Raw genomic sequence first — 24,135 nt, forward strand, 5'->3', positions numbered from 1 at the left:
CAGATGGGCTTGGGCTATTGCCTGTACAGTCTGGTCAGTGCCAAGAACACACTTGGCTCAGCCGCCGGGGGCACACGCTGACATGCACAAATGGTGTCTCCGGAGCTCCGGATGCTGGGAGGGACCTGCGTTTGCATTCGGCTATCTCGACGTGGGTTACCTCAAATCGAGTGGAAATCTAACGCACAGACAGTCCGGCAGATGGCATTACCTGTTCTCCCAAAAAATTCAAACATACAGCTATACGGTGCAAACGTAGACGCGCAATGGCGCAACCGTAGTGCCAAGCACGTACTACGAAGTGCTGCCAGCACCAGCTTCCCGCGGTTGACTTCGTGACACACCACAAACTGGAGCCTCTGTCCCCCATCCCAGGCTCCCAGGTCCCAGCTAGAACTCCCGGCTGCCAAGATTCCAAAAGGCTCCAATGCATACGCTTCTCGTGCTCTGCCCGGTGATGGAATGCAGGGGCCAGTCGTGAGGATGGGGCCCTGCGGCGGCGGTGGCGGTGGCGGCGGCGCCCGGCACGTGGACCGCGTTGTCAAGGTCGTCGTCCGCCACGGTGACACCGCCGACGCCATGTCCGTCCTGTACGAGCGGAACGGCCGGGAGGAGTGGACCGACCTGTGGGGCGGACCAGGCGGAGGGCCCTCCGAGGTAGCACAGCACATTCACGTCTCTCATTGGGAAAATCAATCGCCAACCAACGTGCAATCGTGCACTGCATGTACATCGTGCGTTCTCTCTCAGTCGGTTGTATGCTTGCATGCATCGTTGGCAGTCAGATCTGCCTGCGGCCGGACGAGTACTTCACCAGCGAGGAAGTCCGAGGGCAACTTCGTCGTGGGGTCGCTCACGTTCGTCAGCAACCTCCGCTCGTACGGGCAGCGGGACGGCGTCCCGTTCGCGCTCCCCGAGGCCAGCGGCAAGATCCTCGGCTTCCACGCGCGCTCTGGCCGCCACCTCGACGCGCTCGGCACCTACGTCAAGACAGAACGGCACTGACAGAGCAGAGCAGTACAGAACTGGTAGCTGCATTGACTCCAACGAATGTAGTTACGGCTCATGTAATTAATTTATCATCACTCTGTTCCTATCCTATCTGCATTTTTCTTCTTCTTCTTCACCAATCACCATCCATCAATATTTCTGTTCATCCAAGATCCAACGTCAGTAAATCTGCATCTTTTGGCCTTCAGAGACTTCATGGCCAAACAAAAGTGTTGCCTGCAAATCTGAACCTGCTACCACTCAGACGTCGTAGGCCGAACGCACTCGAGGTCTCTGGCATCCGCCGCTCCAACACGCTCCATGCTGAAACCAAGATCACGAGCCTACGAAGGTGTCGCGTGCATCGATCAAGACAGGGCTAATGGCGAGAGAACGAGAGATCACATGCGGAGCGGCGCATCAACCGTACCCGTACTTAATCTTGGGCTACATGCCACTATTACGAGATGGGAGTACCAAACTAAGGCAAAGGCAGGGCCTAATCTGCCGGCTTGCACATAGGCCTGGCTCACTCGCGCCGGGACCACGCCGAACGAAAGCAAGTGATCGAGCAACGCACACACTCTCTAGCTAGGATGAACTCTGCTACCACTACGAGGCAGGAATGGCCAATTGGCCCAACAGCAATGCCCGTAGGATACTAGCATCTGACTTCGCTGATGCATAGGTGAACTAGAAACTGAATTGGGTGAAATGAAACTCCTGTGTTCCAGAGGTGTCCTGAATTCGGTTCAGGCCCAGCTCTGCTCTGCTCCTGAGAATGGGAAGATCTGCTGCGGCAATGGAGTGCTAGAAGTACAGTGCAAGCTAGTAGGAGTGGTAGAGCGGTAGGTTTCTCCTTGAGAAGCGGGAGGGGATCTGATCTGCCATGGAGAAGGAGAAGTGGCGTGAGCCAACTGTTGCGTTGCGCGCCCACTGTAAGTCTGCATCCTGGGCCTCTCCGTCTCCGGCAGACAAGTCTAACGGTGGCTGATTTCAGTGTCCTTGTTCTTACTCCATGCTTGCTTGGTCCAGTACCTCATTTAATTCGAGAGAGAGATTCGAAGGCCGAAAGCCCGAAAGCTTAGGGACAATTACTTTAACTTTTGTGAATGTTATAATGCCCTTTGTTACCATACGCATTTACATTCTTGATTCATATATATATATATATATAGACTGGATCTATAGGTGATCCTGTAATAATTGAAGTATATACTACTTTCTGAACCTCGTATACATATCAGAAAAAAGTATATAAATCTTAAAAAGTAGTATATACTTTCGTTATAACATGATCAACTATGGATCGATCCGAGAGTATATACTAATCAATAAAAGTGCGTGTAATTATCCCCACTTACAGTGAAGAAAGTTGAATGATTTTTGCCAAACAAAAAAAATTGAATTCGAGTCTTCAAGAAATAAGTCTAATTTGAGTTTTGAACAAATAAGTTGAAGGGTGCACTCCTGCCAATTCTTTAAAAGCAATATCACTAATCACAATGATGATAAACCATGGCATCCCTTGGTTTCGAAAATAAACCATGGCGTAATTAGAGAAAAGGGAATAAAGTGGCCAACTTGGAGAGGTGCGGCCGTGTGTGTGTGGGGGGGGGGGGGAGGGGGGTTGAAGGGTCACTCAGAACCCAAAACACGTTGGAGACAGGGTAGGTACCAGGGCTCAGGAACGAAGAAACCATGGCTCTTGAGAGTTGAGTTGAGTCCCATAATAACAGTGGATCATGGCCTGAACTCTTCTCTCCTCCTCATGTGATCCTGATCCACCTGACTTCAACGCAAACCGCAGAATCAGCTGCACCATAGCGTTCTTGCTCCCATTCCTTTGATGACACCCATCTCCCAATCCGGCCATGGATAAGAGCATCATCACCTTGACATGGTTCGTTGGTTGGTCCATGGCTCACATTGCACCACACCTGTTCCGGCCGGCCCGGGCCATGACAGCACAAGAACTAGTTGGCGGCGTCCCCACAAACCGGGTTATTGCTTATGCTTCCAGTAGATAGCAAGCTAGCCCACATCTTAAAACTCTTTACATGGGCATCAATGCCCTTGTGGACCAGACCACGAGTGGACCAGACCACGAGTGCTTCTGATCTTTCTGAACACCGACTCTACATAATCATCGCAAACAGTCATTGACAAATAGGGTCGTCCGACAAAACATCGGTCGGCCGGACCCGTTTGTAAGTGACTATTCACGACGATATGAACGGCTTGTGAGAATAGCAAGGAATCCCTCCAGAATTGGGAATTAGCTGTGGCATCTTAGGATTCCACCAGATTGTCTTACTTTGCAGTGGGGAGAGGGGTTGGATTGGATACACGGCAAGCTGTTCCGAATCGGTTCGACGGCGACGGCCGACCTAACAGCTGAACTGCGTGGTTGATCGTTGCAGAGTGATCATCATTGCTTCTTCGATCTATCCACTTTTTTATGTTCTTTTTCTCCTCCTTTTGCGTGGGTCGACACATCAGGCATGCGTGGCACGAGCACGATGGGGATGCCTTGGCTTGCTGCCTCCAAGCGCGCCCGGCCTCAATGCATGCCCCGATTGCAGCAGCCGCTTTATTCGGGATCGAATTATCCGCTCCTTTTTCGCCGAACTAATTTCGCAGCTCAGTTTTGGTGTCGTCAACAAGAGCAAGGTTTTTGTGGTTTGTACGTAGTTAGCTCGATCAGCTTCGATGCAAAGCTTTCGGCACCATATCACAGTAAAGTTTTTTGTTTGTTAAAAAAAGATTGAGCAGTGGTGACGTACTTGCTTAGTTGACTCTAGGCCCTTTTGGTAGGGTTCAGGATCCCCTCAGAAACGTTTTAGTTCCAGTTTTAGTTTTTGAAAACGTTTCTTGGTGAATCGGAATCATTTTATACCATTGTTTGGTTAGTTGGAGGGATTCTGATTTTATATCATTTTATGCTGCATGCATGGATCGATCCATCATCGTCTTTGGGTTACGCTTCGTGCACCATAAATCTACCCGGGGTCGTCGTCGTTGTCAGTCCAACCCGTCGACAGCCGCGCCTCTAGCCGCCGTACGCCCGTCCGGCCGGCGGTGACCGGATCCGATGGCGATCCCTGCATGATTTCGCCCGTCCATGTCGCGGGAGAGGGGCTAGCTAAGCGTCGCCGCGACGCCGAACGCGCCGTGCGTTGGTTGATCATCGCTTGGTCGTACCATTGGACAGACGGAACGGGCGGATCGGAGCTTCGTGGCCATCGGCTGGGCGAGCGGCAAGAGCGGCACTGCTCTCGTTGGACCGAGAGGGTTGTGTAGGCTGCAAGCAAGCTTCTGTCCTCTGCTCGGCTGCTCCAGCTAGCCTCGAGTCGAGCTGACGGAGATGCTGCATGCATGCGCCTTGTGCTTGCTTTGACCGAACGAAGCGGAGACAAAAAGGAGCATGCATGTGATGCTCGTGCCGATTCGCGTGGCGGTGCGCCGATGCACGTCGCGTCCTCGGTCGCCGGAAATTTCCGTAGGTTAAGGTTGGATCGGTGGGAGGGGAGGACGAAGACGAACTCGACGTGCGTGAAAAAGAAACGGATGAAAGAGTGGTGGTCTTGTCTTGTGCACGTGTGTGCAGCTGATGGCCTGGGGAAGGTTCCGTTTGGAACGCAAGAATTTCAGAGGAGTATCGTAGGAAAAACCGAAAAGGTTCAAATCCCACAAGAATTAAGAAATTTCTAGCTTCAAAATGGGGGTGTGGATATGAAAACGGGAATGCCAAACATTTTACTACGGATCGGAGCTCTTCGAACCTTAAAACACAGAACAGAACATTTTTTATTGCTTTCTACATTCGAATCCTGCTACTATCACTGTTGCTGCTGCTACTGCTACTGCTACCACCATGCATCTCCAAGCAACAGTGCTTAACAGAGGAGACACAAAAGTTTGGCGCCTCACAACTGTGGTGCCCTGTTTGGATTCAGTCCCGACTAGCCTCGCTAATCCTTTGGTGCAGGAATCAGCCGTCGTGGTTTCACCCTCACGTGGGTGCGAAAATGCACTAAGGCGGTGGGTACCTTTGCACGGGTGATGCGCGGGCGCTGAACCAAGCAAGGGCCCTCACGTGTATGGCCGTGCCAATTTTAACAGGACGCGCTGAACCAAATGCGCCCTTAACCTTTACTCCTTTAGAGTGTCGAGCCGGACAGCGACTCATGCATGGCGCCCCAAAAATCCTCTGATATTTCCAACTCAGTGTAACACCCGTCTCCAAAATTTGGTTACAGCTCAATCCAATTATAAACCAGGATAGCATACGCATAGTAAATCTCTTATATTTTCATCATCACTTCGTGTAAAAGGGTTAATCTGGATATACTATGTTTAGAGCACGTAGGCTTATAGCTAGCTCCAATCTATCTAAACTAACAAAATGATACTAAACCCATCACACCGAAACACTTAGATCACACAGATTTAAATCAGAAACATTAATGAACCGGTGTATTACATCCAGATGCTTAACACAACAGAGAGTGAATAAACGGCTAATTCAGTTCGACTACTACAGATACTCGCATGCCTGCAAAGTATGTTTAGTATTTTTTTTTAAAAAAAACCTGAAGTATGTTTAACTTGTACTAGGTTCGTAGCTCTACTGAAATACTGAATCCTTTCTATTTTTCACAGCCTGTCTGTCATCCCAGCGTCCGTGCTCTTCAGGAAAAAGAGAGGACAAACTCCAGTGGTTGCACTGCACACGACGTACGGTTAAATGGCGTTTTCCCGGCCGGGAGTAAGAACCGGGCGGCGAGAGCGACGCAAAACCTAACCGAGGAATTAGCAGGGAAACACGCTTGGGTTCTAAGCTTTGGATCATAAGCTCACTATAATAATATTACCAGCTTCCAGTTGCCCTATCAAAATAGTCTTGTTTTTTATTTTGTTTACAATATTCGTACTAGTCTTTCAGGGCGGTGCGTCATGACGATGTAGAGGCTGAGAATGAACTTTTCTACGATTAACGATAAAAGATAATAAAACTTCTTTTATAGAAAAATATCCTTTTGGTGCTGGGCGCATGAGTCGGAAAAAGGCAACAAAGACCGGCCTGACACTGGCAGTGACACTAGCTACAATGATGGTCAGAAAATTTATCTATACGCCGCAGAGCAGAGCAGTGCTGCTGGCGCGTGCATGGGCGACGAGATCCAGCGAGGAGCAAGCCAAGACTGAGAGCGAGGGATCGTCGTAGAAAAGCGACGTGTAACCTACCGAGCTTGGGAGAGAGCGCGACGAGCGAGCGGGAGGTGACAGCAGAACAAGCGGCAACAGGGCACGGACAGACTCACGTACTGCGCAAGTAGACCAACTCTGAATTCTGATCGCTGGCCGTGGTTGCATGGTCCAATCGGTTACGACATCTTAGTTCTGTGCTTAACGGGTAGAGTTAGATTGATCCCACGATAATGACTTCTTAATCCAATACTAGTATGAAATATCAGATGCAAGATGTTCTAGGAAAATAATTGAGCTAACAATAATACAGCTAAACTGAAGGGAAAATGATGGGACATCACAATCATGGAATATTAATGCAAGATAGGAAAATTATACAGCTTGCAATAATACAGCTAATCTGAAGGGGAAATGATGGAACGTCACTCATCAGCACTTGTGATACGGTGAGAATAACTATCACAGACAACATGTAGTAGTGCATGGTTCCATCTAGCTACTTTGCCAGCTCATACATAATAGAAAGTAGTGCTTGTAATATTTGCACCATATCTTATACACAAACTATTGATCGTTACGTTATCTTCTTAATATTAGTTCCCAGAAATTTGAAAGAATCACATCGCCCTACAGGCAGGATATGATAAACAAATTCGTCTCCCAGAGCCTAAAGACTGTTAGCTTCAGAGTTCAGAGCTTCGCTTGCCACTGCCACTGATGTTGTACTTAGGTTTAGCTATGTACAAATCATTTCCTCGACCGATGTCTACACTGATTAGAACTCCATTTTCATGTGGTCTGCTTGTAATTGACCTGTACCAAATGATAATTCGGGCGCATCAGTGAAATGTCTCAACCAGAGTGTGCAAGATTCAGTGGAACATTGTGAATTTTTACCAACCATGAAAGCTCTGTGCTGAAACCCCATTCTCCTGGCTAGTTTGACCATTGTCAATATGGAGAACACTTTGGAGATCCTCCTCCCAGAAGTTCCTTTGCTGAAAGATGTACACCAGCCATATTAGAAAAGATTCCTAATGATCAGTAAGTTAAGTGGATAATGAATTCTTCAGGCATCAATCACCTGCATGTTTGAACTGGGCGTTCCATCCTGAAAAGCATACTGTCCATTGGTAGTCTGAGACACAGCCAGGTCTAGGGCGTTCAGGGTGCATTGGTTCTCCATGCCGTTCGGCACAAACGATTGGAAAACATCTCCTTGATCACTAAATAGAAAACCTGAACTGGAACTTTCCAGCGAGAAAACCAAACTCGCTGAAGGGCCACAGGCTTGGAACATCTGAATTGTATAGCAGGAATATAAGTAACTACTCATTTGGAGCATCACAAGACATGTTCAGAAAGGAGACTGTTTAAGCTCACATCTTTCTGTAGGAGAGTAGGCAGGTTACTGAAGTCAAGTGGATTCACAGTTGCTAGCTTCATAGAAAGGAACTGAACGCCACAAAACAGCGAAATTGTAAGAATTTCAAAAGCTTTATCTCATGGCATTAGACAATTTGAGCAGCCTGCTCTTACCTCGACTTGCCGTTGCAGCGATTGCACATAGTTTATGATCTCATCAAGCATGAGTGCCTTGCCAATCACCTTCAAACAAACATTTGGCCAATAAATTGAGTAACCTTGTGATTAAGGACTATCAACTGCTTGTGAAACCCAGTTCCACATTCTGAAACCACCAAAAAAATGAATACCTTGTTGCATCCGGGCACCAGGTCCTGGAGAACCTTCATCTTCTGGCTGATCCTCTCTCTTCTTACCTATTAATGTACAAGACGGTTCAACATTCAGAGATCGAATTCAACAAGCTGGAAGTAAGGATAGCAGCAACACGAGCAGAATTGTACCCTCTCTGCGAGGCTGTGGCTGTCAGTAGCCTGCCCTCTCCTTGCCCGGACATGGACGTAGTCCTTGGGGGGTTCTACCGGCTTGGCATTCTTCTCCTTCCCCGGCTTCTGCCCGCCGTCCTCGACGGAGCTGTCGCTCCCGGCCTGCTCCGCCTTGGGCTTCACGGGGCTCTCCTTCCTTTCGCCTCCCTCCGTCTTGCACCTCTTGGCATCCGGATCCTTCTGCTCCCCCGCCTGAAAACAAGAATTTGATGCAAATTTCAGTGTCAGTGACGGCACGCGAGACAAGAGCGAGCTAGACAGTAATTCGAGCAAAGCGAAGCTCACCTGGCAAGAAGGCTCCTTGCCTTTGCCTTTGGCCCCGATCGGCGCCTTCCTCTTCTTGGCATTGGCGTCCCTCATCGCCGATGCCGGGTCGGACACAGACGACGCTTCCCGAGAACCGGCGAACTCGCCGTTGCTCGCCGCGAGTGCGGTCGGCGGCAGCCCTAAGAGGCCGCCAGCGCCGGCGAAGCGCTGCCCGTTGAAGCTGGACAGCCGCGCCGCCCGCTCCGCGAACCCCGGGTCGCCGCAGAACTTCTCCAGGCAGTCCCCGCCGTCGCCACCCGCCGCCGCGCCGTCCAGCACCGTCACGCCGCCGAGTGCACCGAAGTCGAGCCTCGGGGACGAGCTCAGCAGGCTGGCAATGTAGTCGCCGCCGGCCCTGCCCTCCATCGCGGCCGCAAGAAAGTATAGTAATCAACAGCACGCCGTCCAAGAAGCGCCCTTTCTTGGTAGTGGATTTGGGGAAAGGCGCCACTTTTAGGTGGCGAATCGGGAGAAGAGGAGGAGATTTATAGGAGTGGAACTGTGGAAGAGACGAGGAGGACAGGGTGGATTGGGCTATGGGTTGGAGGTCAAAGCGGTGGTGAACTGGTGATGCCCCGGAGCAGCTGGAAGCGGAAGCTTTTCGGTTTGGGATGGGAGGAGGCTCCCTTTTCAGGCTGCGCCACTGCCCTGCTCCTTCCCCGCCGGCTCCGTAACGGGTTGGGGTGAAAATAAACTCTCCCTGCCTCCCTAGCAATCTTAACCTGTATGGTGGATTTTGATTTGAACAATTATAAGTTTTGTGCTCTAAAATTTAAAAAAAATAACTATCTATAATCATACTTCTATAAAATAGATGAGTTATGACACATCAAAATAATATTCATCACATTTTACAGATCAAACGATGCACAATCAAAATTGATTCATCACCTCCTCACCTCTCAATTATTTGGAAATTCTCTAATCAATTTAGAAACATGCAATTAATAATTAATATGCGCTATCATCATTAAAAAATATTAATACATTATTACTTCCTTCCATATATAGAAGTGCATCTTCAGCTTTTTGTTATCCAAATATTTTTTCTCACGAAAATTTTTAGTCTCCATTACAGTATTATTAATTTCACGTATGAGAAACGTGATTGCTAGTGTACTTTGTCGCTTGTAATACAAAGCATGTTGACTGTGTAGACGTTAGAAACATATGGTTTGTGTTAAAAGGTGAAAAACTGCATGAGGAAGTGATGGAGCTGAAACCTGAAATGCTGATGACGGGCAGAGGAAGAAAAGAGTGAGGTTTTGTGCGAGGGTGACATTACAGTTCAATCTGTCAGCGCGATTGCTATCCATTTGTCCAATTCTCGTTGGTTTTAGTGGTACTTTACTAGACCTAGGGGGATTGACACCTTATCCTACTTAGGTCAAGTTCTTTCATATGTGGCTTTGTGTTGTAGGTCAAAAGGGTGATGTTCTTGTTTTGTGAAATTTGTGCTCTTCAGGAAATGCCTTATGCCTCTTGCACGTACACATCCAAAAAAAGGGGGTGCACATTGAAAACTCTTTTGCCTAAATCTACAGCATAAACCAAACTTATCCTGTTTCTTTCTTTCTTTATGATACATTGTTGCGAATTTTCTATGAAAATGTAGAATTATTTAAACATGAGAAAATTAGTAGCTATCATATGCCGAATTTTATGCATCCATACCAGTAGGTAGTAGGAAACAGACATTTATGCGAGCTAAACGGCACTAGGCAATAGCCACTGCTCAAGTTCATGCGTAGAGCTTCTCAACGAGAGAAAATGGATGGGTTTTGCAGACCACTGCCTAATTGCTTACCCAAAAACAGCATTGACGATTACTTCTGCAGAACTACATGGCCCACATCCAACATAAGATTATCCTCGTGGGATAATTCGAACCGTCTAACATTTCATCACCATTTTTGCTCCATCTTCTATTTTTAGAAAAGAGATTTTTCTTGGCTTATATTGAAAACTAAATTATGCACCATAAAGTTTTTAACATCTGTTGGGGCTACCAGCTTACGAGACTAGTCCAGACTATCAAAACAAAGCCAACAACTTAAAAGCAGTTTGTCTAGCTACAACTCTCTATGAGTTCAGAAATACGAATACATCTGAAAGGCAGAGTAGGAAGATACCTTGATAAAAACAGAGAAAACTTACAACTCAATAATATCAGTAGGAGTTTCTTGAGTAGGTGCAAAACACTTCATCATTCTAGTTTCCGCTCCCTCTTCTCACTGAAGAGATCGACATTCTCGTGCATGCACGATGTTCAGATTCAGAGAGCTGCCGATTATGTCCATAACGGGAACAGAAGGGCAAACCGGGCCCGTACTTGCTTCGTAGATGCCACCACTTCCATAGTTCCATGAGCTTTACAAGCTAAATTCATCGATGGAGCTTCAATGCAGGCAAGCTAAATTTGCGAAGACAGAATGATGGGTTACCAACTTGCCATGAATGCACTTCATCACTTCTACCGATGATCTTCTTCCTTCAGCTTCAAAAGTACTCGTTTTTTAGTCTAATGCAAAATCTAGTCTTAGTCTGATATAATACCTAAAAGAGCGCATATAAATATAGACCACTCATGTGCATATAATCCTGTACCATCACATAGTTGAGATTGTCTCCCGTGGTTTTTCCTTTTGCATTGGAGGATTTTTTCACGTAAATCTGTGTGGTTCAGTCGTCACTTAGAAAGCTTCACTTCAGTGTTCCTATTCTTTTTACTATTGAAACAGAATATATTTCAGCTACTGAAAGTGTCGAGGAAGTTATTTGGTTACAGGTCTCGTTTCCGAATTTGGTATTTCACGGGATGTTAATACTGTTTATTGTAATAGTCAGAGTGCTATTTGTTTAACCAAGAATGATATGTTCCACGTTAAGATCAAGCACATTGATATAAAGCACCACTTAATTCGTGATATTGCTGTTCAAAAGCAAGTTATTATCAAGAAGATACAAACTAAAGAAAATCCTGCAAACATGCTTACCAAATCGCTCTCCAATACTAAGTTCAAGAGTTGCTTGGACTCAGTCGGTATTTGTGGTGCTTAACAGCTCTTCAGGGTTCAAGAGACAATTTCTTTAAGTGCATATTTATAGAGATTTTAAGTTAAGGAGAGATTTGTTAGATAATAACTCAAATAGATAAAGTCTAGTCCTAGTCTAATACAAATTATAGTATTAGTCTAATATGATATCTAAAAGGGTGTATATAAATATGGGTCACTCCTGTACATATAATCGTGTACCATCGTATTGTTGAGATTGTCTCGTGGGGTTTTCCTCTTCGTATTGGAGGGTCTTTCATGTAAATCTGTGCTTCTTGCGTTCAATTAATCCTAACACCTGTAAATTGTAATTTCAGACTTGCAATATAGATGTAGATTTGAAGTGATATTTTGGATATTCTTCTCGAATAAAATTATCAGAACTGCGCCCGTATTCAAACCAAGTTTAGCTGTAAATGTTTTCAGACGTGGAACCGAATTCTATTTGAGTCACAAAACATAACCACGATGATGTGGAAGCGAAATTTGCTAATCAATGTCGAAAACTGCTCCAATTCTTCTAAAACTGTTTAGTTTTTTTCGATTTACCGAGCGTATTTATCGAATTTCAGTAAAGTTCAACAAGAAAAAACCAAAAAATAGCTCAACCTTATAAAATCAATAACTAATTCATCTGAGCTTCAAATAAAGTGAAACAATCTTTGTTGGTTTTCTTGTAATATGATATACATGATAAAAGTATTTATACTCATGAAAAAGTTGAATATTTTCTGTGAGAAAATGTATTTTCTAAACCTAGTTAAATGCACAGTTAATTCTTTGCTAATCCAAAAAAATCATGAAACCAAATTTTTTAGTATTCTTACATGATTCTATGTCTTTTAAAAATATATGAACTTATGAAATAGTTATTGTAACATGCAGGATTGTGTAAATGTGTTACAACTAGATTAATTCATAACTAACCCATCACACCTCCAAAATTAGTGAAACCACTTATATTAGCTTACTTATACTATTATTTATGTAGGAAAAATAATGGTATACATGAAAAAGTTAATTACAGTGTTGTTTCTTAATATGTTCACTTTATGCTTGTAAACTTTGTAAAAATCATGAAAAAAATTAATAAAACTCTAAATAAAGTGAAACAAATTTTAAAGATACTCTTAAGATACACCCTACATAAGAAAAATATGTGTTTTCATGTTAAACTTTTCCTTAACGTGATGGCCCAAATCATCCTGTTCTTACGACCTATTTCAGTATTTTTCTTTTTTAAAACTTCTTCTATATAAAATCTGATGCAAACGACATTATTTTTAAAACAAATTCACATAAAGTCTTAGAATTATTTTTAGTATTTTTTGTGATTTGTTTGAATTCAAATTTCGAAATTCGGTCGGTTTATGAATGCAATACAGCTCGCAAATTTCGCTTGGTTTTCATCGCATTTTCAAACCGTGCCTCACAAGTGGTGTACATTTGAATATTTGTCCCTCAAGGCATCACATATACATTGTTGTTTGTCAACGGACGCAAGGAAGAGCCAGAATAAAGACTGACGGTAGAATAATCTGGCAGCTAAAGCAATCAACGGTTTCTAATCGGACCTCGCATTATTCTAGCTAATCCCTGGCCGTATCTCTAGGTAATCTCCCCATTTATTCTAATTGCCTCGGGATTGCTGCGACGGTCACATGCACCATATCTCGACGTTAAACAACGCTCAACTGTAATAGTGATCAATTTGCAATATCCGGTCACATTACTACTTAACTGCATATCAGTGTCGGTTGAAAATAATTTTATTATTGGTTTTTTTCAACCCACTCTTTACTCGACACTGATAGTCGCTAACTATCAGTGCCGGTTGTTCGCTCGGCAGTATTGCCCATTTCCAGTGAATAAAAAAAGAGAAAATTGGTGGCGATGGGAGCGACATCTGAGCCGGCTAATTGAGCCAGCTCGGATGCCACTCCCGTCGCCGCTGCCGCTAATTCCCGTCGCTTGACATCACACAAAGAACTCAATTCAACATCACACAAAAGAATTGATTCAACATCACACAAAAGAATCAATTCAAAACACCACGCACCAGTTTCTCCCAGCAGCAGAGCAGCTCCTCCACACTAGGTGTGTCGTTGTCGAGCGGCTGATCGACAACGGTGTCATTGCTGGCATTGACGTGGGAGCACATGGACATGAGTGGCTAGAAGACCGCCGCTACCACCGCTCCCCTTGCCGTCCACTCCCGCGTGCGCCGATTTGAGCACACTGGCGTCCAGGTTCATCCTCCGCGCTGGATCCCGCCGCCCCCACGTGAGGAGGTCGATGGGGAGGGCAAGGAGGGCGGTGAGGGGGTGGAGAGGAGGGGCCGAGGGGGGAGGAGACAGGGAGGCTGGCGAGCTCGAGGGGGTGAGGAGGCTGGCATGTGCGGTGAGAGAGACAGAGAGATAAGTGTGTGTGTGTGAGAGAATGAGTGGTTGTACGAGTGGATCTGGACGAGCGGTGAGGAGATAAGAGAGAGAGAGAGAACGAGTGGATCTGGACAAGCTGGATGTGAGCGCACGAGCCAAAACGGTAGACTACCAAAATTTCAGGTCCGAAGCCAGTTTTAGTGTCGGATACCGGATGGAACTGGCACTGATAGTCATTATCAGTGTCGGTTCGTGGCTGGAACGGTTCTTAGTGCCTCAGTCATTGTTCACGTGTGGGAGTTTAAGAACCGATACTGATACGTCTTCAGTCATGTTTACTATTCAACCGGCACTGATAGGTCGTTACTTTTGATCCCTTCTGCAGTAGTGTTAGAAATTTGTGATGTTCATGACCATCAGGGAAAAAAAATATCTAAAAATGGCCGGTTGATATCATCATCGAGCAAGAATTTTGCTATTCTCAAGAGAAAAACGCAAAATCAGTAATCGATTCTGCTACATTATAAAAACATCGGAACATGTCATCACCAAGCTGTGGGATGATGATAGCCGATCCGTATTATACTACCATGTCCAGTACAGTAGCGCAGCCGAGTGTATTAGCACCAGGGAAAAAAATAAAATCTTAGTTATTATCAATTCAATTTTACCTCTTATGCACCATATAATCATAAACATATGCATCATCTAGACATGCATATGTTGAAGTGTACACTTAGATCTTTGTCACTCTAGCTTCGCCCTGACCGTGTCCCAAAATTTCTACTACCATCTTAGCTTGCAGCCTTGCACTGCCAGCTACCACTGCCAAAATCAAAGACTGATTGCATTGCATTGTGCGGTTGTGCCTGCCTTCTCAGCAAGTACCAGTCGATGAGCTGGATAACAAGTAGGTGCAGTGAATCGCACACGGTTCTTGACTATAAATCGCTCAAGGGACAGCTATTAATCAAGTGTACCAAGGGACAGATCTTGTGGGAATATATAGCAATAAATTGTAGATTAGGCGGTGGTACTAGAACATCTATTAAGGGTTACTTTAGTACTAGCAAATGTACTTGTTTAATCGATAAGCTATGGAGAAAAACGTTGGCCTATGGTTATTTAGCTCGTCTTCCTCTCAATCATTCGTGCAGGAAAGGGGGAATCCATGGACGTCCAAGAACTTGATCACTCCAAATTTTCAAGTGAGTTTTGTTGCAGCGACGCGGCAATGGCAACCCGGATTGAATCTTGACGACATGTGCAGTGATGCTTACTTCCTGTCCACGCTTTTGCCACGTCGGATGAGCTCGTCTGGTTATCTCTAATGGCCGTGTTCATGTAAAAAAATAGACAAAAATCTAAAACTAGACAACCTATATGAGCGTATTTGCTGAAATAGATAATATATTGTTGTATTTATAATTTTAGCATTCGTATTCGGTACATCATTTACGGTGTGCTGAATATGGGTTTTTCGGCGTACGGTATACCGAAAATCTATTTTCGGTAAATGATGCGTCGAATACGGATGCTAAATTTGTAAATACGATAATATATTGTCTATTTCGGTAAATATGCTTATATATGTTATCTAATTTTGGATTTTTGTAAAAAAAAAAAGGTGTTTGTTTGTATAGTTGTTGGATCTGAACTTACAGCATAAAGTTTGGTGGATCTGAACATAGAATAGGCAGGGCTTGCATCATATATATTCCCTTCCTGGGGTCAATGATTGGCTGATTGCTGCTATTTCTAACCTTCTCAGCTTGCTTCCTGGTTCTTCTGTCCGGCTCATGGGCTTGACCATTATTTTTGCATAAACACCATATTAGCATCCTTTAACGAACAACGCTTTACGTCCAGGAATAAAAATGTAAAGGGGTTATGTAAGTCTTGAAGTATCAGGAAACGAAATGAGGGAAACAATTTCCTCAAAATGAAAACACAAGTAGAAATACCAGGAAAGGAAATGAAGACACAATTATTCGTCTTCAGAAATACTTGGCGTACCACCCCCACCCTATCGCGTAAGATGACAGTACCAGGGGTTAAAATTTCGTTCTAGAGGGGAGCAACGCTTTACATACGTCAAATGTAGGCATATAGCAGCGTTGATTACTCCTATATAGATTGTTTCTTAAAGCTACACTCCCTTGGAAACTTGATTGCACAAATCATTTTAGATAACGAATTATGACTTCCGGTCGATACTTAAATTCGTGTCCAAGAGGACTCGAACTTAAGTGGTTTAAACATACATCTACACCTTTAACCATCCGAGTTAGGGTGGCATAAAAGCATGCGGTTAGCAAATTAAGATCCATTTGCTCACATATATAGCGACGCTATGCCCTCTGCTTGCATTGTTTGGCCTCTGATCAGCAGCAGTTTACACTTACACCGGTGCATAGGCCAAACCGTTCGTCAGTCTCTCCGGTTCTAGACTTCGATCTAGTGTTGCTGTACCGTTAAATTCCTGGCGAGCCGACGTGAATGCGTGACACGAGCACAGTATGTGTGACGGTGCAGTTCTGCGTTTTTAGGGCAATTGCGAGGAACATGCCGTGGCACGGGACAGGCACTAGAGTCTGATCTACTGCCGCTTTTGACTTTGGAAGCTCAGCGTGGTAGCTAGCTGCCATCTCGTCGTCTCCCTTGCGAATCAACAGCGAGCGCGGGTGAGGATAGATGAATAGCCGCGGCGGTGGCCGCCACCGCCGCCGCACATGTCAACCTCCTATTCTCCGAAGGCTGAAAGGACGGCGTGGGTTAAAGTGGAGTAAAGTTCGTCTTTCTCCGAGCTACTTCTTCCGATTACAAATATAAGTTTATGTAGTCTAAGAATTAAGTGATCTTCGACAAACTCTCAATGAGATATATTTATGTATGTGTGCTGCGATCGGGTGGGATGGTTTCGATCCCCTTTGTTGTGCAGCTGTGCTCCCGGGTTGCTGGTTTTTAGCTCGGTGGCAGCAGCATGGTGTTTTGGGTCTCCATTTTCAGTGCATCTAATAGTGGAGATGCTAGAAATGAGTCTAGAACGTCATCTATTTTGAGATAGATGGAGTATTGAATATAGGCAATACAGGAAAAATAATATAAAAGGTTTATAGAGGTTTTTGATGGACTTATATTCATTAAATTTGGAAGAATGCTATATGAACTTATATTTGAAATCAAAGGAAGTAGAAAGTTACTGCTAAATCTAAATCTCGTATGATTAGAGCAGGATGATAAAAGATCACAAGCCAAGTTAATGAAGGCTGGTTTATGCAGAAAAGCTACCGCTAGAGTCTGAAGACCTGCAATGTTAGGCTCGACGCAGCTTTGCATCATGCATGCTGCATCGTCATATTAGTGCTGTGCATCGTCATCTCTTTTGTGTTGTGCAGAAGTAGTCGAGGTGCTCGGCCTGAGCTTTGGAGTGAAGCTTGGAACAAGAAACAGTAACAGAGACTTTGCGGACAAAGTTAAAGCGTTGCGACTTGCGAACAAAGGGCAAGGAAAACTTCGGTGCGGCGCTTTGCAGGATCGGCCACTTTGTGCGAACGAGCTACGGCTTGGTTGGTAGGTCGCTCGGTGTGAGCGCTACCGGCGACCGTTTGAGCTCTGGGCTCGACGTGCGTCCGCACCGGGGGCTATGCTCCTGTCCGGATTTAGTTCGAGTTAGCTAGGGGTACGCACACGCGTGCGCTTTAGTGAGTGAGTATCTGTTGTAAGTATGTGTTTAGAACGTGTATGTGTGTGTGTGTTGCGTAAGTATAATATATGTAGGTTGTGTGCGTCCTGTTATATCTCTCATCGGTCATTTTATACGAGCGAGCGACGTTGTAGTCTAGCTTTATAACTGTACGCTGTAGTAGCCGTTGAACGTTTTTGATAGGTGAAAAGCTTGTTGAGTGCCTCGATTGAGGAGTCGGGCGATGGGAGAGAGACGCGAGTGAGAAAGAGGAGAGGACGACCGACTTGGGTTGGGGATAAGAGGGGGGCAAGCTGGGCTAGGCCGTATAGGCCAAGCTTGGTTGGTCTGTTGGGCCATGAGTTGGGCTTGAGCCCAAATTATCAGCTCATCCTCTTATTTCCTTTTTTTAATATTCTCAAACCCACTTAATCTAGGGAATGCTTTATTAAATAAATAAGGACTTAGAAAAAAATAGGTTAAATTATTTTATTAATCCAAAAATAGAATATGACACATTGAAAATATGCAACTTGTTTTATTAATAAAATAAATTGTTTAGAAAATAGGTATATATTTATTAATTGAAATTAATTTTGATTTGCATTCCAAATATAGTCCAAGTGCCTGGGAAATTAGGAAGAACCTGTTTAAGGACTTTATTGATCCTAGAATGGGTTAAGGACCATGAACCTAAGTCATATCGTCCAGTTTCTTAAGGTGTACCTTAAAAGAACGGCGTTTGACCGAGTTGCTCGATCTGATTTTTTAGGCATTGAACTAGCCATGAAGTTTCAAACTACGTCTGATTTCCAGCACTTTCTCAGCTTTGCTGAATTAGACAAGTTCTAATCCTTGCTCATATTGTGAAGATGTTTTCAAAACGGAAAGTCTAACCGGCGAAGGGTCACACTCTGCGCTGAGTGTGTGACCCGCGCGCTGCTGCTTTCTCCTGCAAGCAGACATGATCGAGGTAGCTAGTCTTCCCTCAAGAGTATTGAGGATTGAATCCCAAAGGAGCTAAAGGAAAACCGATCATCTTCGTGAAACAACAATGCCACTGTCATTGACAAAGTTGCTAAAGCAAGGAACAGGTTGTATATATATAAGGGTTATAAAAAAGGAATAATAATAATACTGATAAATACAGAATGACAACTAAAATAGGAATAAGACGAATGCGGAAAATAAAAAGATGACTTAATGTACTATAAATTAAAATATACAACATAGATTTTAGTTCATGGGATTATTGTAAGAGAAATACCCATAGTGGTAACGGGAAGACCGTGCGTTGATAATATTGCAACGTATAGGCATGTCACCCTAACTCCACTATTAGTCCGTTATTGGGATTTTGTAGCTCTGCCATCCACCTTTCCTCCTCCCTATTCGGATAAGTGTTCTGGTATTAAGACAAATCGTCGGACCGAAGCATTATGTTCCTTGGCAACACGTTGCTCCTCAAATTGGGATCGATTCTCCTTGGTCCTCGAGCCTGTCCTCTACGAGGTCCTCCGGTTTACGGTCACAAGAAGCGATTGTTCCTGTAAATCTGGCAAAGCAAATAAATAATGCCGAGATCATGTTGTTTGGGTGTCCTACGGAGACAACAAGCATTAAACATAGCAGGCGTAATCAATAATCGCAACATCATCCTAGCACATCTTCAAATTAAATCAAAGCCCTAACTCTTTTCTACACCATCTCCCAGTCCCTTACATCTCCGTAGCCCTAAAAGGACTACTCACACATTAAGGGATCGAGATGAGAAAATATCGTAGTAAACACGGGAGAGGATAAATAAAAGTGGAACGAATAAAAGACTTCCCTTGAATAAAATACAAAGAATGTATCACAAGATGCAATTGGATCGAAAGACCATGGTACAATGTATCTCGATCTCCCAATCACGACTCTAATGACAGACTACACTAATGATCCATCGAAGACTCTTTAGGGTTTGTGGATTTGGATGTGGATGTGGAATGCCCTCCAATCCTTGTCCTAGCCGCTGTTGATGCCTTCTTCTCCATTCTATGGCTCTCTTCTTCTTGTTTTTTTCGAGAAACGACACCCTCCTCTTTTATAGAAGATGTTCTGTTTGATATAGGGCTGCAGCTGCCATGCAGTACGGTCGCTTACCGTACCGGATCCCTTATAACCACCTGGGGCCAATTTAGTTGGGGCGCCAGGTATGAGGATCATCATAAAACCTAGAGAAATTTCCTATGCGTTTTACACGCATCACACGCTGGTGGGCTGGTTGCTTGGCCTACTTTTTTTTGTCGTGGCATGGGCCACGGGTGGATTTTCATCACATGGGACGAGGTAGAGTGGATCACATGGGCTAGCTGATTCGAACCGAGGTATGGTGGGCTGGCATCAGCAAGACTTTGTTTGTTGTAGTAGTCCATTTAATTTCTTTGAATGAGCATAACTCTTTCATGTATTGTTCGTTTTCATATCCGTTTGTACCATTGTGTTCTTTATGACGACTCCAACAAAATGAGATTCATATTGCATATGTTTCGCAGACATTTATATCTAATGCCAAGTTACACGTAATGCTACTAGCAAGTTACATGTATACCTGCTAATGAATTCTCCACATAAGTTGGTACTGCAGATTTATTGAAGTTCTACCTCATTTTAAATTGTTACACAGACTCCATATAAGTTGTTACAATCATCCACTTGAGTTGCTACTTTACGGAAGTATCACACAGTCTCCACATAAGTTGCTAACAAATATTTTACTAAAGGTTCCACACTATCTCCATATAATTCCTACCGAAGTAATCACTACAGTGCTACATCATCTGAAGTTGACTATCAAACATGTATTGAAGTTGCTACTAGAAACTCACTAATATTGCTACACAGTCTCCATATAAGTTGCTACCAAATATTCATTGAGGTTGCTACGCACTCTTCTTTCTCCACATAATTTGCTATACAATTTCAACATAAGTGGTTAACTTATAGTCACTGAAGTTGCTATCTTATTTGCAGTTGCTACCAAACGTGCTATGAAGTTAGCACACATTCTCCAGATACAATGGTACCATATGTCTATCTATACACAGTCTTTTGCTCCGGTTTTAGTAGCAACATTCTAATTCAAGTGTAAAGTCTAGTAAGAAATTTTAGTAGCAAGTTTATACCTAACTTGCTAGGGCTATTATATTATACATAATTTGCTAGTACTAATATTTTTCTTCAAAACATATGTAGTATGGGTCTCTTTTTCACTATGTAAGAAACTAACATAGGAGACACCATATTAATGATGGTCGCTCAGAAACCATTACTAATATTTTATTAGTAAAAGGTCCAATAACGATCCGTCGCTAATGTGACCCTGGGATAGGACCCGGTCAAGATCTGTCATTAATAACACATCATTAGTGACGGGAGAGAAAATCACTCGTCACTAAAGACCACAGTGACGGCTCACATGAAAACCCGTAACTAATGATAGAGACAACACACGTCACAAAAGATAGCCTCTTACATATAGTAACATTTAGTATTGAACTTAATTATATCCTCTTCATGGGATCTACTTTGCCTAGTGATTTCCTTGCTAACTGAAAGATTAATATATATATTCTACATTATATTCATCTGATGTTAGAGCTGATTTCTTGAGGGAAATTATTGCCATAATTGTTTTTCCCATTGTCATGAACTTATGCTGTGTGTGATCAACGCAGGGGATGACTGTCCGCATGTCACCTGCGAGAGGCTTGTTGATCGTGGCCTGCCGTCGGCTGACAATGTGACTGCGATACTGGTTCAGTTCAAGAACTCTGGAAGTCTCCCTCCCCTGACCGAGGACGATGGCGAGGACAAGGAAAAGGATGGAGACATCGGCAACGCCCTGGGCACCACGGTCAACGAACAGCAACCCCGGGCCCCTGCACCTAAAACCACCGAAGAGCAGGCCCTCCTGAGTGATGAGATAATAAAAGCTTAGCTGTACAGTAATGCCACTGTGAAGGATGATAATGTTTTAGTGGTTTTATATTACTCTAGTAATGTTGTGTTCTGGGTAACTTTCGGAGGAGATTTTGCTTGGGAACCACTTGAATTCATGCAACTTAGCTGTTCGATCTGGTCTTTGAATCATCAAGATGCTTTCCTTTATGTAAACAAAAAGTTATCGGTGCACTTTATAAATGCGTTCAGAATTTTGTGCTACCAATGTGTATAGTATGCTCTGATCTTAATCTTTTAAGCCCATTTCTTGCCAAAGTATTATTTTTGTTAAACTCATATGAACTACATGGTGGCTATTAATATATTTTATTGCTTTCAATATTTAAATTGCAATTTGTGCCAACATGGAATGTAAAATTTCTCCTCAATTTTTTTTTTTGCTTATATTGTCATCAAAATTTTCTTTCAAAAAATAATGAGATAGCAATGTCTCTACTAAACCAGAAACTTCTCACAGGCATTATAGCTTTTTTACACTCACACAATCAATCATATAAAAAACAGGATTGCCAAATGTTTACTCTTGTTAGAAAAGAACAGGATCTGGTCAATTGCATGTCCCTTTCCTTTCTTTCCGGTTTACAAAGATAGAGTCATGACCGGATTGAGCCGAAAGAAATGTAGATGAATCGATCAGTCCAATTGTACTCGTACTCCATAGTTATTCAGGTTGCGCTACGATACGTACGCCATAAAACTCCAGAGCATTCATATGCATGCAACTCTAATAACACCTCAATATAATAAACAACAACCCCGTCCATCTTTTTTCAATCTAAAACCGATTAAACTCCGATTCCCTTATATCTCCTTCCAATCGAAAGCCGCCGATCATGGTGCGACCGCCTCAAGCCCCTGTACTCCAATGGCCGCATCGTGCAGCCGCCTCCACCGCCGGTGAGGGCAAAGGCGCCAAGAAGCGCAAGGCCAAGATCGTCGACGTGTGGGCGCACAACATGGAGGCAGAGCTGGAGCTCATCCGCAGCGTCGTCCCCGACTACCCCATCGTGGCCGTCACCACTTCCCCCGACGTCGCCGTTGGCCGCGCCCCAGTCCCCGACCCCGAGAGCTCCTACGACACCTTCCTATTATACATTCAAAGCATCCGCTTTGCCGAGGTCAGCCTGGCCTTCACCAACCCCCGCGGCGAGCTCGCCCTGCGCCGCTTCTGGAGGTTCCACCTCGGCGACTTCGGCGCCGGCCACCTCCGCTTCTTCGAAGAGATGGGAGTCGAGGTGCCCGCCCGTCGCGCCAACGCGCGGCGCTTCGGCGCGGCGCTCATGGCTTTCGAGACGCTCGTCAACCCCAGGGTCGCCTGGGTCACCTACGACGGCGCCGCCGACCTGGCGTACCTGATCAGTTTCATCGGCGCAGGCCTTCCGTCACAGAGCTGCATGTTCCCTCTCGCGTGCAGGACTTTCTTCCCCGCGATGTACGACCTCAAGGTCCTCGCGATGCATGGCGAGCTCGAGGGGGTCCCGGCCAATGATTCTAGTAATGCCCTCCTCGAAGCTCCTGCGCCTGACGCCATCATGGCCGGGCCCAACGCGTTCGCCGGATGCCTTGGGGACCCGACCTCGGCGGTGCGGCTGGAGCGATACCGTGGGGTGTTATTCGGGTTCCACGACGACCACAGCGCACCATGGCGAGCTACGGAGAGATGGACAGGGTGAGCATCATCACCGCCCCGCAGTGACACACGTGCAGCTGCCTCCGATGCACCCGGATGCCATGCACAGCTAAAGATGCAGTAAGAATAGGATTTGTGATCCCTCATCCCTGACAGGGTCTAATCCCCGCACGTCTTGCCACTTCACCAAGTCTTCAGTTTCGTCAGTTAGAGTTAGCTAGTGTTCAGTCAATGTCTGTTTTGTTTCCTCTAGTTTTTTTCCCCCGTAGGTTTGTTACAGGCGCAGCACGATCTTGAGCTGGGGGATGGCGCAGCTTTAACGGATCGTGGCACTCATAGTTAGCGGCATCAATGGCCATGTTCTCGTCTTTGTTTTCTTTATGAGCAATAGATATCTTCAGAAAACGCTGCAACGTTTGGCAGCCCAAAGAAAACACCTAGCCTTGTTCCCCGTTTTCGACAACAGGTTGAGTTCTATCAGAAACAGAGCGAGCTGAGAGCTGAGAGATTGAGCGAGTTGAATTGCTTATTTCCAGCAATCCCAAGCCGGACAAATTAGAATCTCGGATTCTAAATAATACAGTACTCCATGCCGGACATCAGGACGAAGCGTCCGTCAGCGGCGCCACGGAGCTGATGTACGAAGTACTTAGCATTGTTTTTATCAGGTTTTCCAGAAATCACACAGGACCAATTGAGCCGAATCGATTATGTTGGAGTAAAGGTAACCAAAAGCAGTAAAAAAATCGTCCAGTCCTCCTGATTTCAGCTCCAACAAAAACAAAGTAAAAAAGCTGTACAGGCCCAGCACTCCTGACTTCAGTTTCAGCAAAACCAATTATGCGGGTCCAGCTCTCCTAATTTCAGTTCCAACAAAACAGTAGATTCTGTTACTACCGTTAAATATCAACAACAAATACGTATGAAGACCACCTTTTCCGAACAGGAAAATCACAAG

The 24,135-nt window shown here is 44.7% G+C and overlaps 2 protein-coding genes and 1 pseudogene across 2 annotated transcripts; 2 read left to right on the forward strand and 1 right to left on the reverse strand.

The window, feature by feature from the left end:
• Window positions 1-462: 462 nt before the first annotated feature.
• LOC133895196 (protein GOS9-like) lies at window positions 463-1,005 on the forward strand (annotated as a pseudogene).
• A 5,544-nt stretch (window positions 1,006-6,549) lies between these two features.
• LOC133896440 (transcription factor BHLH094-like) lies at window positions 6,550-9,090 on the reverse strand. The gene is made up of 8 exons (XM_062337047.1): window positions 8,400-9,090; window positions 8,073-8,306; window positions 7,920-7,985; window positions 7,744-7,812; window positions 7,588-7,659; window positions 7,289-7,504; window positions 7,106-7,202; window positions 6,550-7,017 (listed from the first exon to the last, which is right to left on the reverse strand). Exons 1-8 carry the CDS (start codon window positions 8,784-8,786, stop codon window positions 6,980-6,982), a joined length of 1,179 nt encoding a protein of 392 aa, XP_062193031.1. The 5' UTR covers window positions 8,787-9,090; the 3' UTR covers window positions 6,550-6,979.
• Window positions 9,091-22,380: 13,290 nt separating this feature from the next.
• Window positions 22,381-23,220, forward strand: LOC133895197 (probable CCR4-associated factor 1 homolog 6). Its single transcript, XM_062335362.1, has one exon. The coding sequence runs from the start codon at window positions 22,381-22,383 to the stop codon at window positions 23,218-23,220; it is 840 nt and encodes a 279-aa protein (XP_062191346.1).
• Window positions 23,221-24,135: the final 915 nt, after the last annotated feature.

Source organism: Phragmites australis, chromosome 16 (genome assembly GCF_958298935.1).
Source record: "Phragmites australis chromosome 16, lpPhrAust1.1, whole genome shotgun sequence".
Taxonomy (NCBI): domain Eukaryota; kingdom Viridiplantae; phylum Streptophyta; class Magnoliopsida; order Poales; family Poaceae; genus Phragmites; species Phragmites australis.

Coding starts and splice junctions, on each gene's coding strand:
- LOC133895197 (XM_062335362.1), top strand. CDS start 22,381: ATGGTGCGACCGCCTCAAGCCCCTGTACTCCAATGGCCGCATCGTGCA.
- LOC133896440 (XM_062337047.1), bottom strand. CDS start 8,786: ATGGAGGGCAGGGCCGGCGGCGACTACATTGCCAGCCTGCTGAGCTCG. Junction 7,813..7,919: donor TGGTGCCCGGATGCAACAAG/GTATTCATTTTT, acceptor GTTTGTTTGAAG/GTGATTGGCAAGGCACTCAT. Junction 7,660..7,743: donor CGCTGCAACGGCAAGTCGAG/GTAAGAGCAGGC, acceptor TGTGGCGTTCAG/TTCCTTTCTATGAAGCTAGC.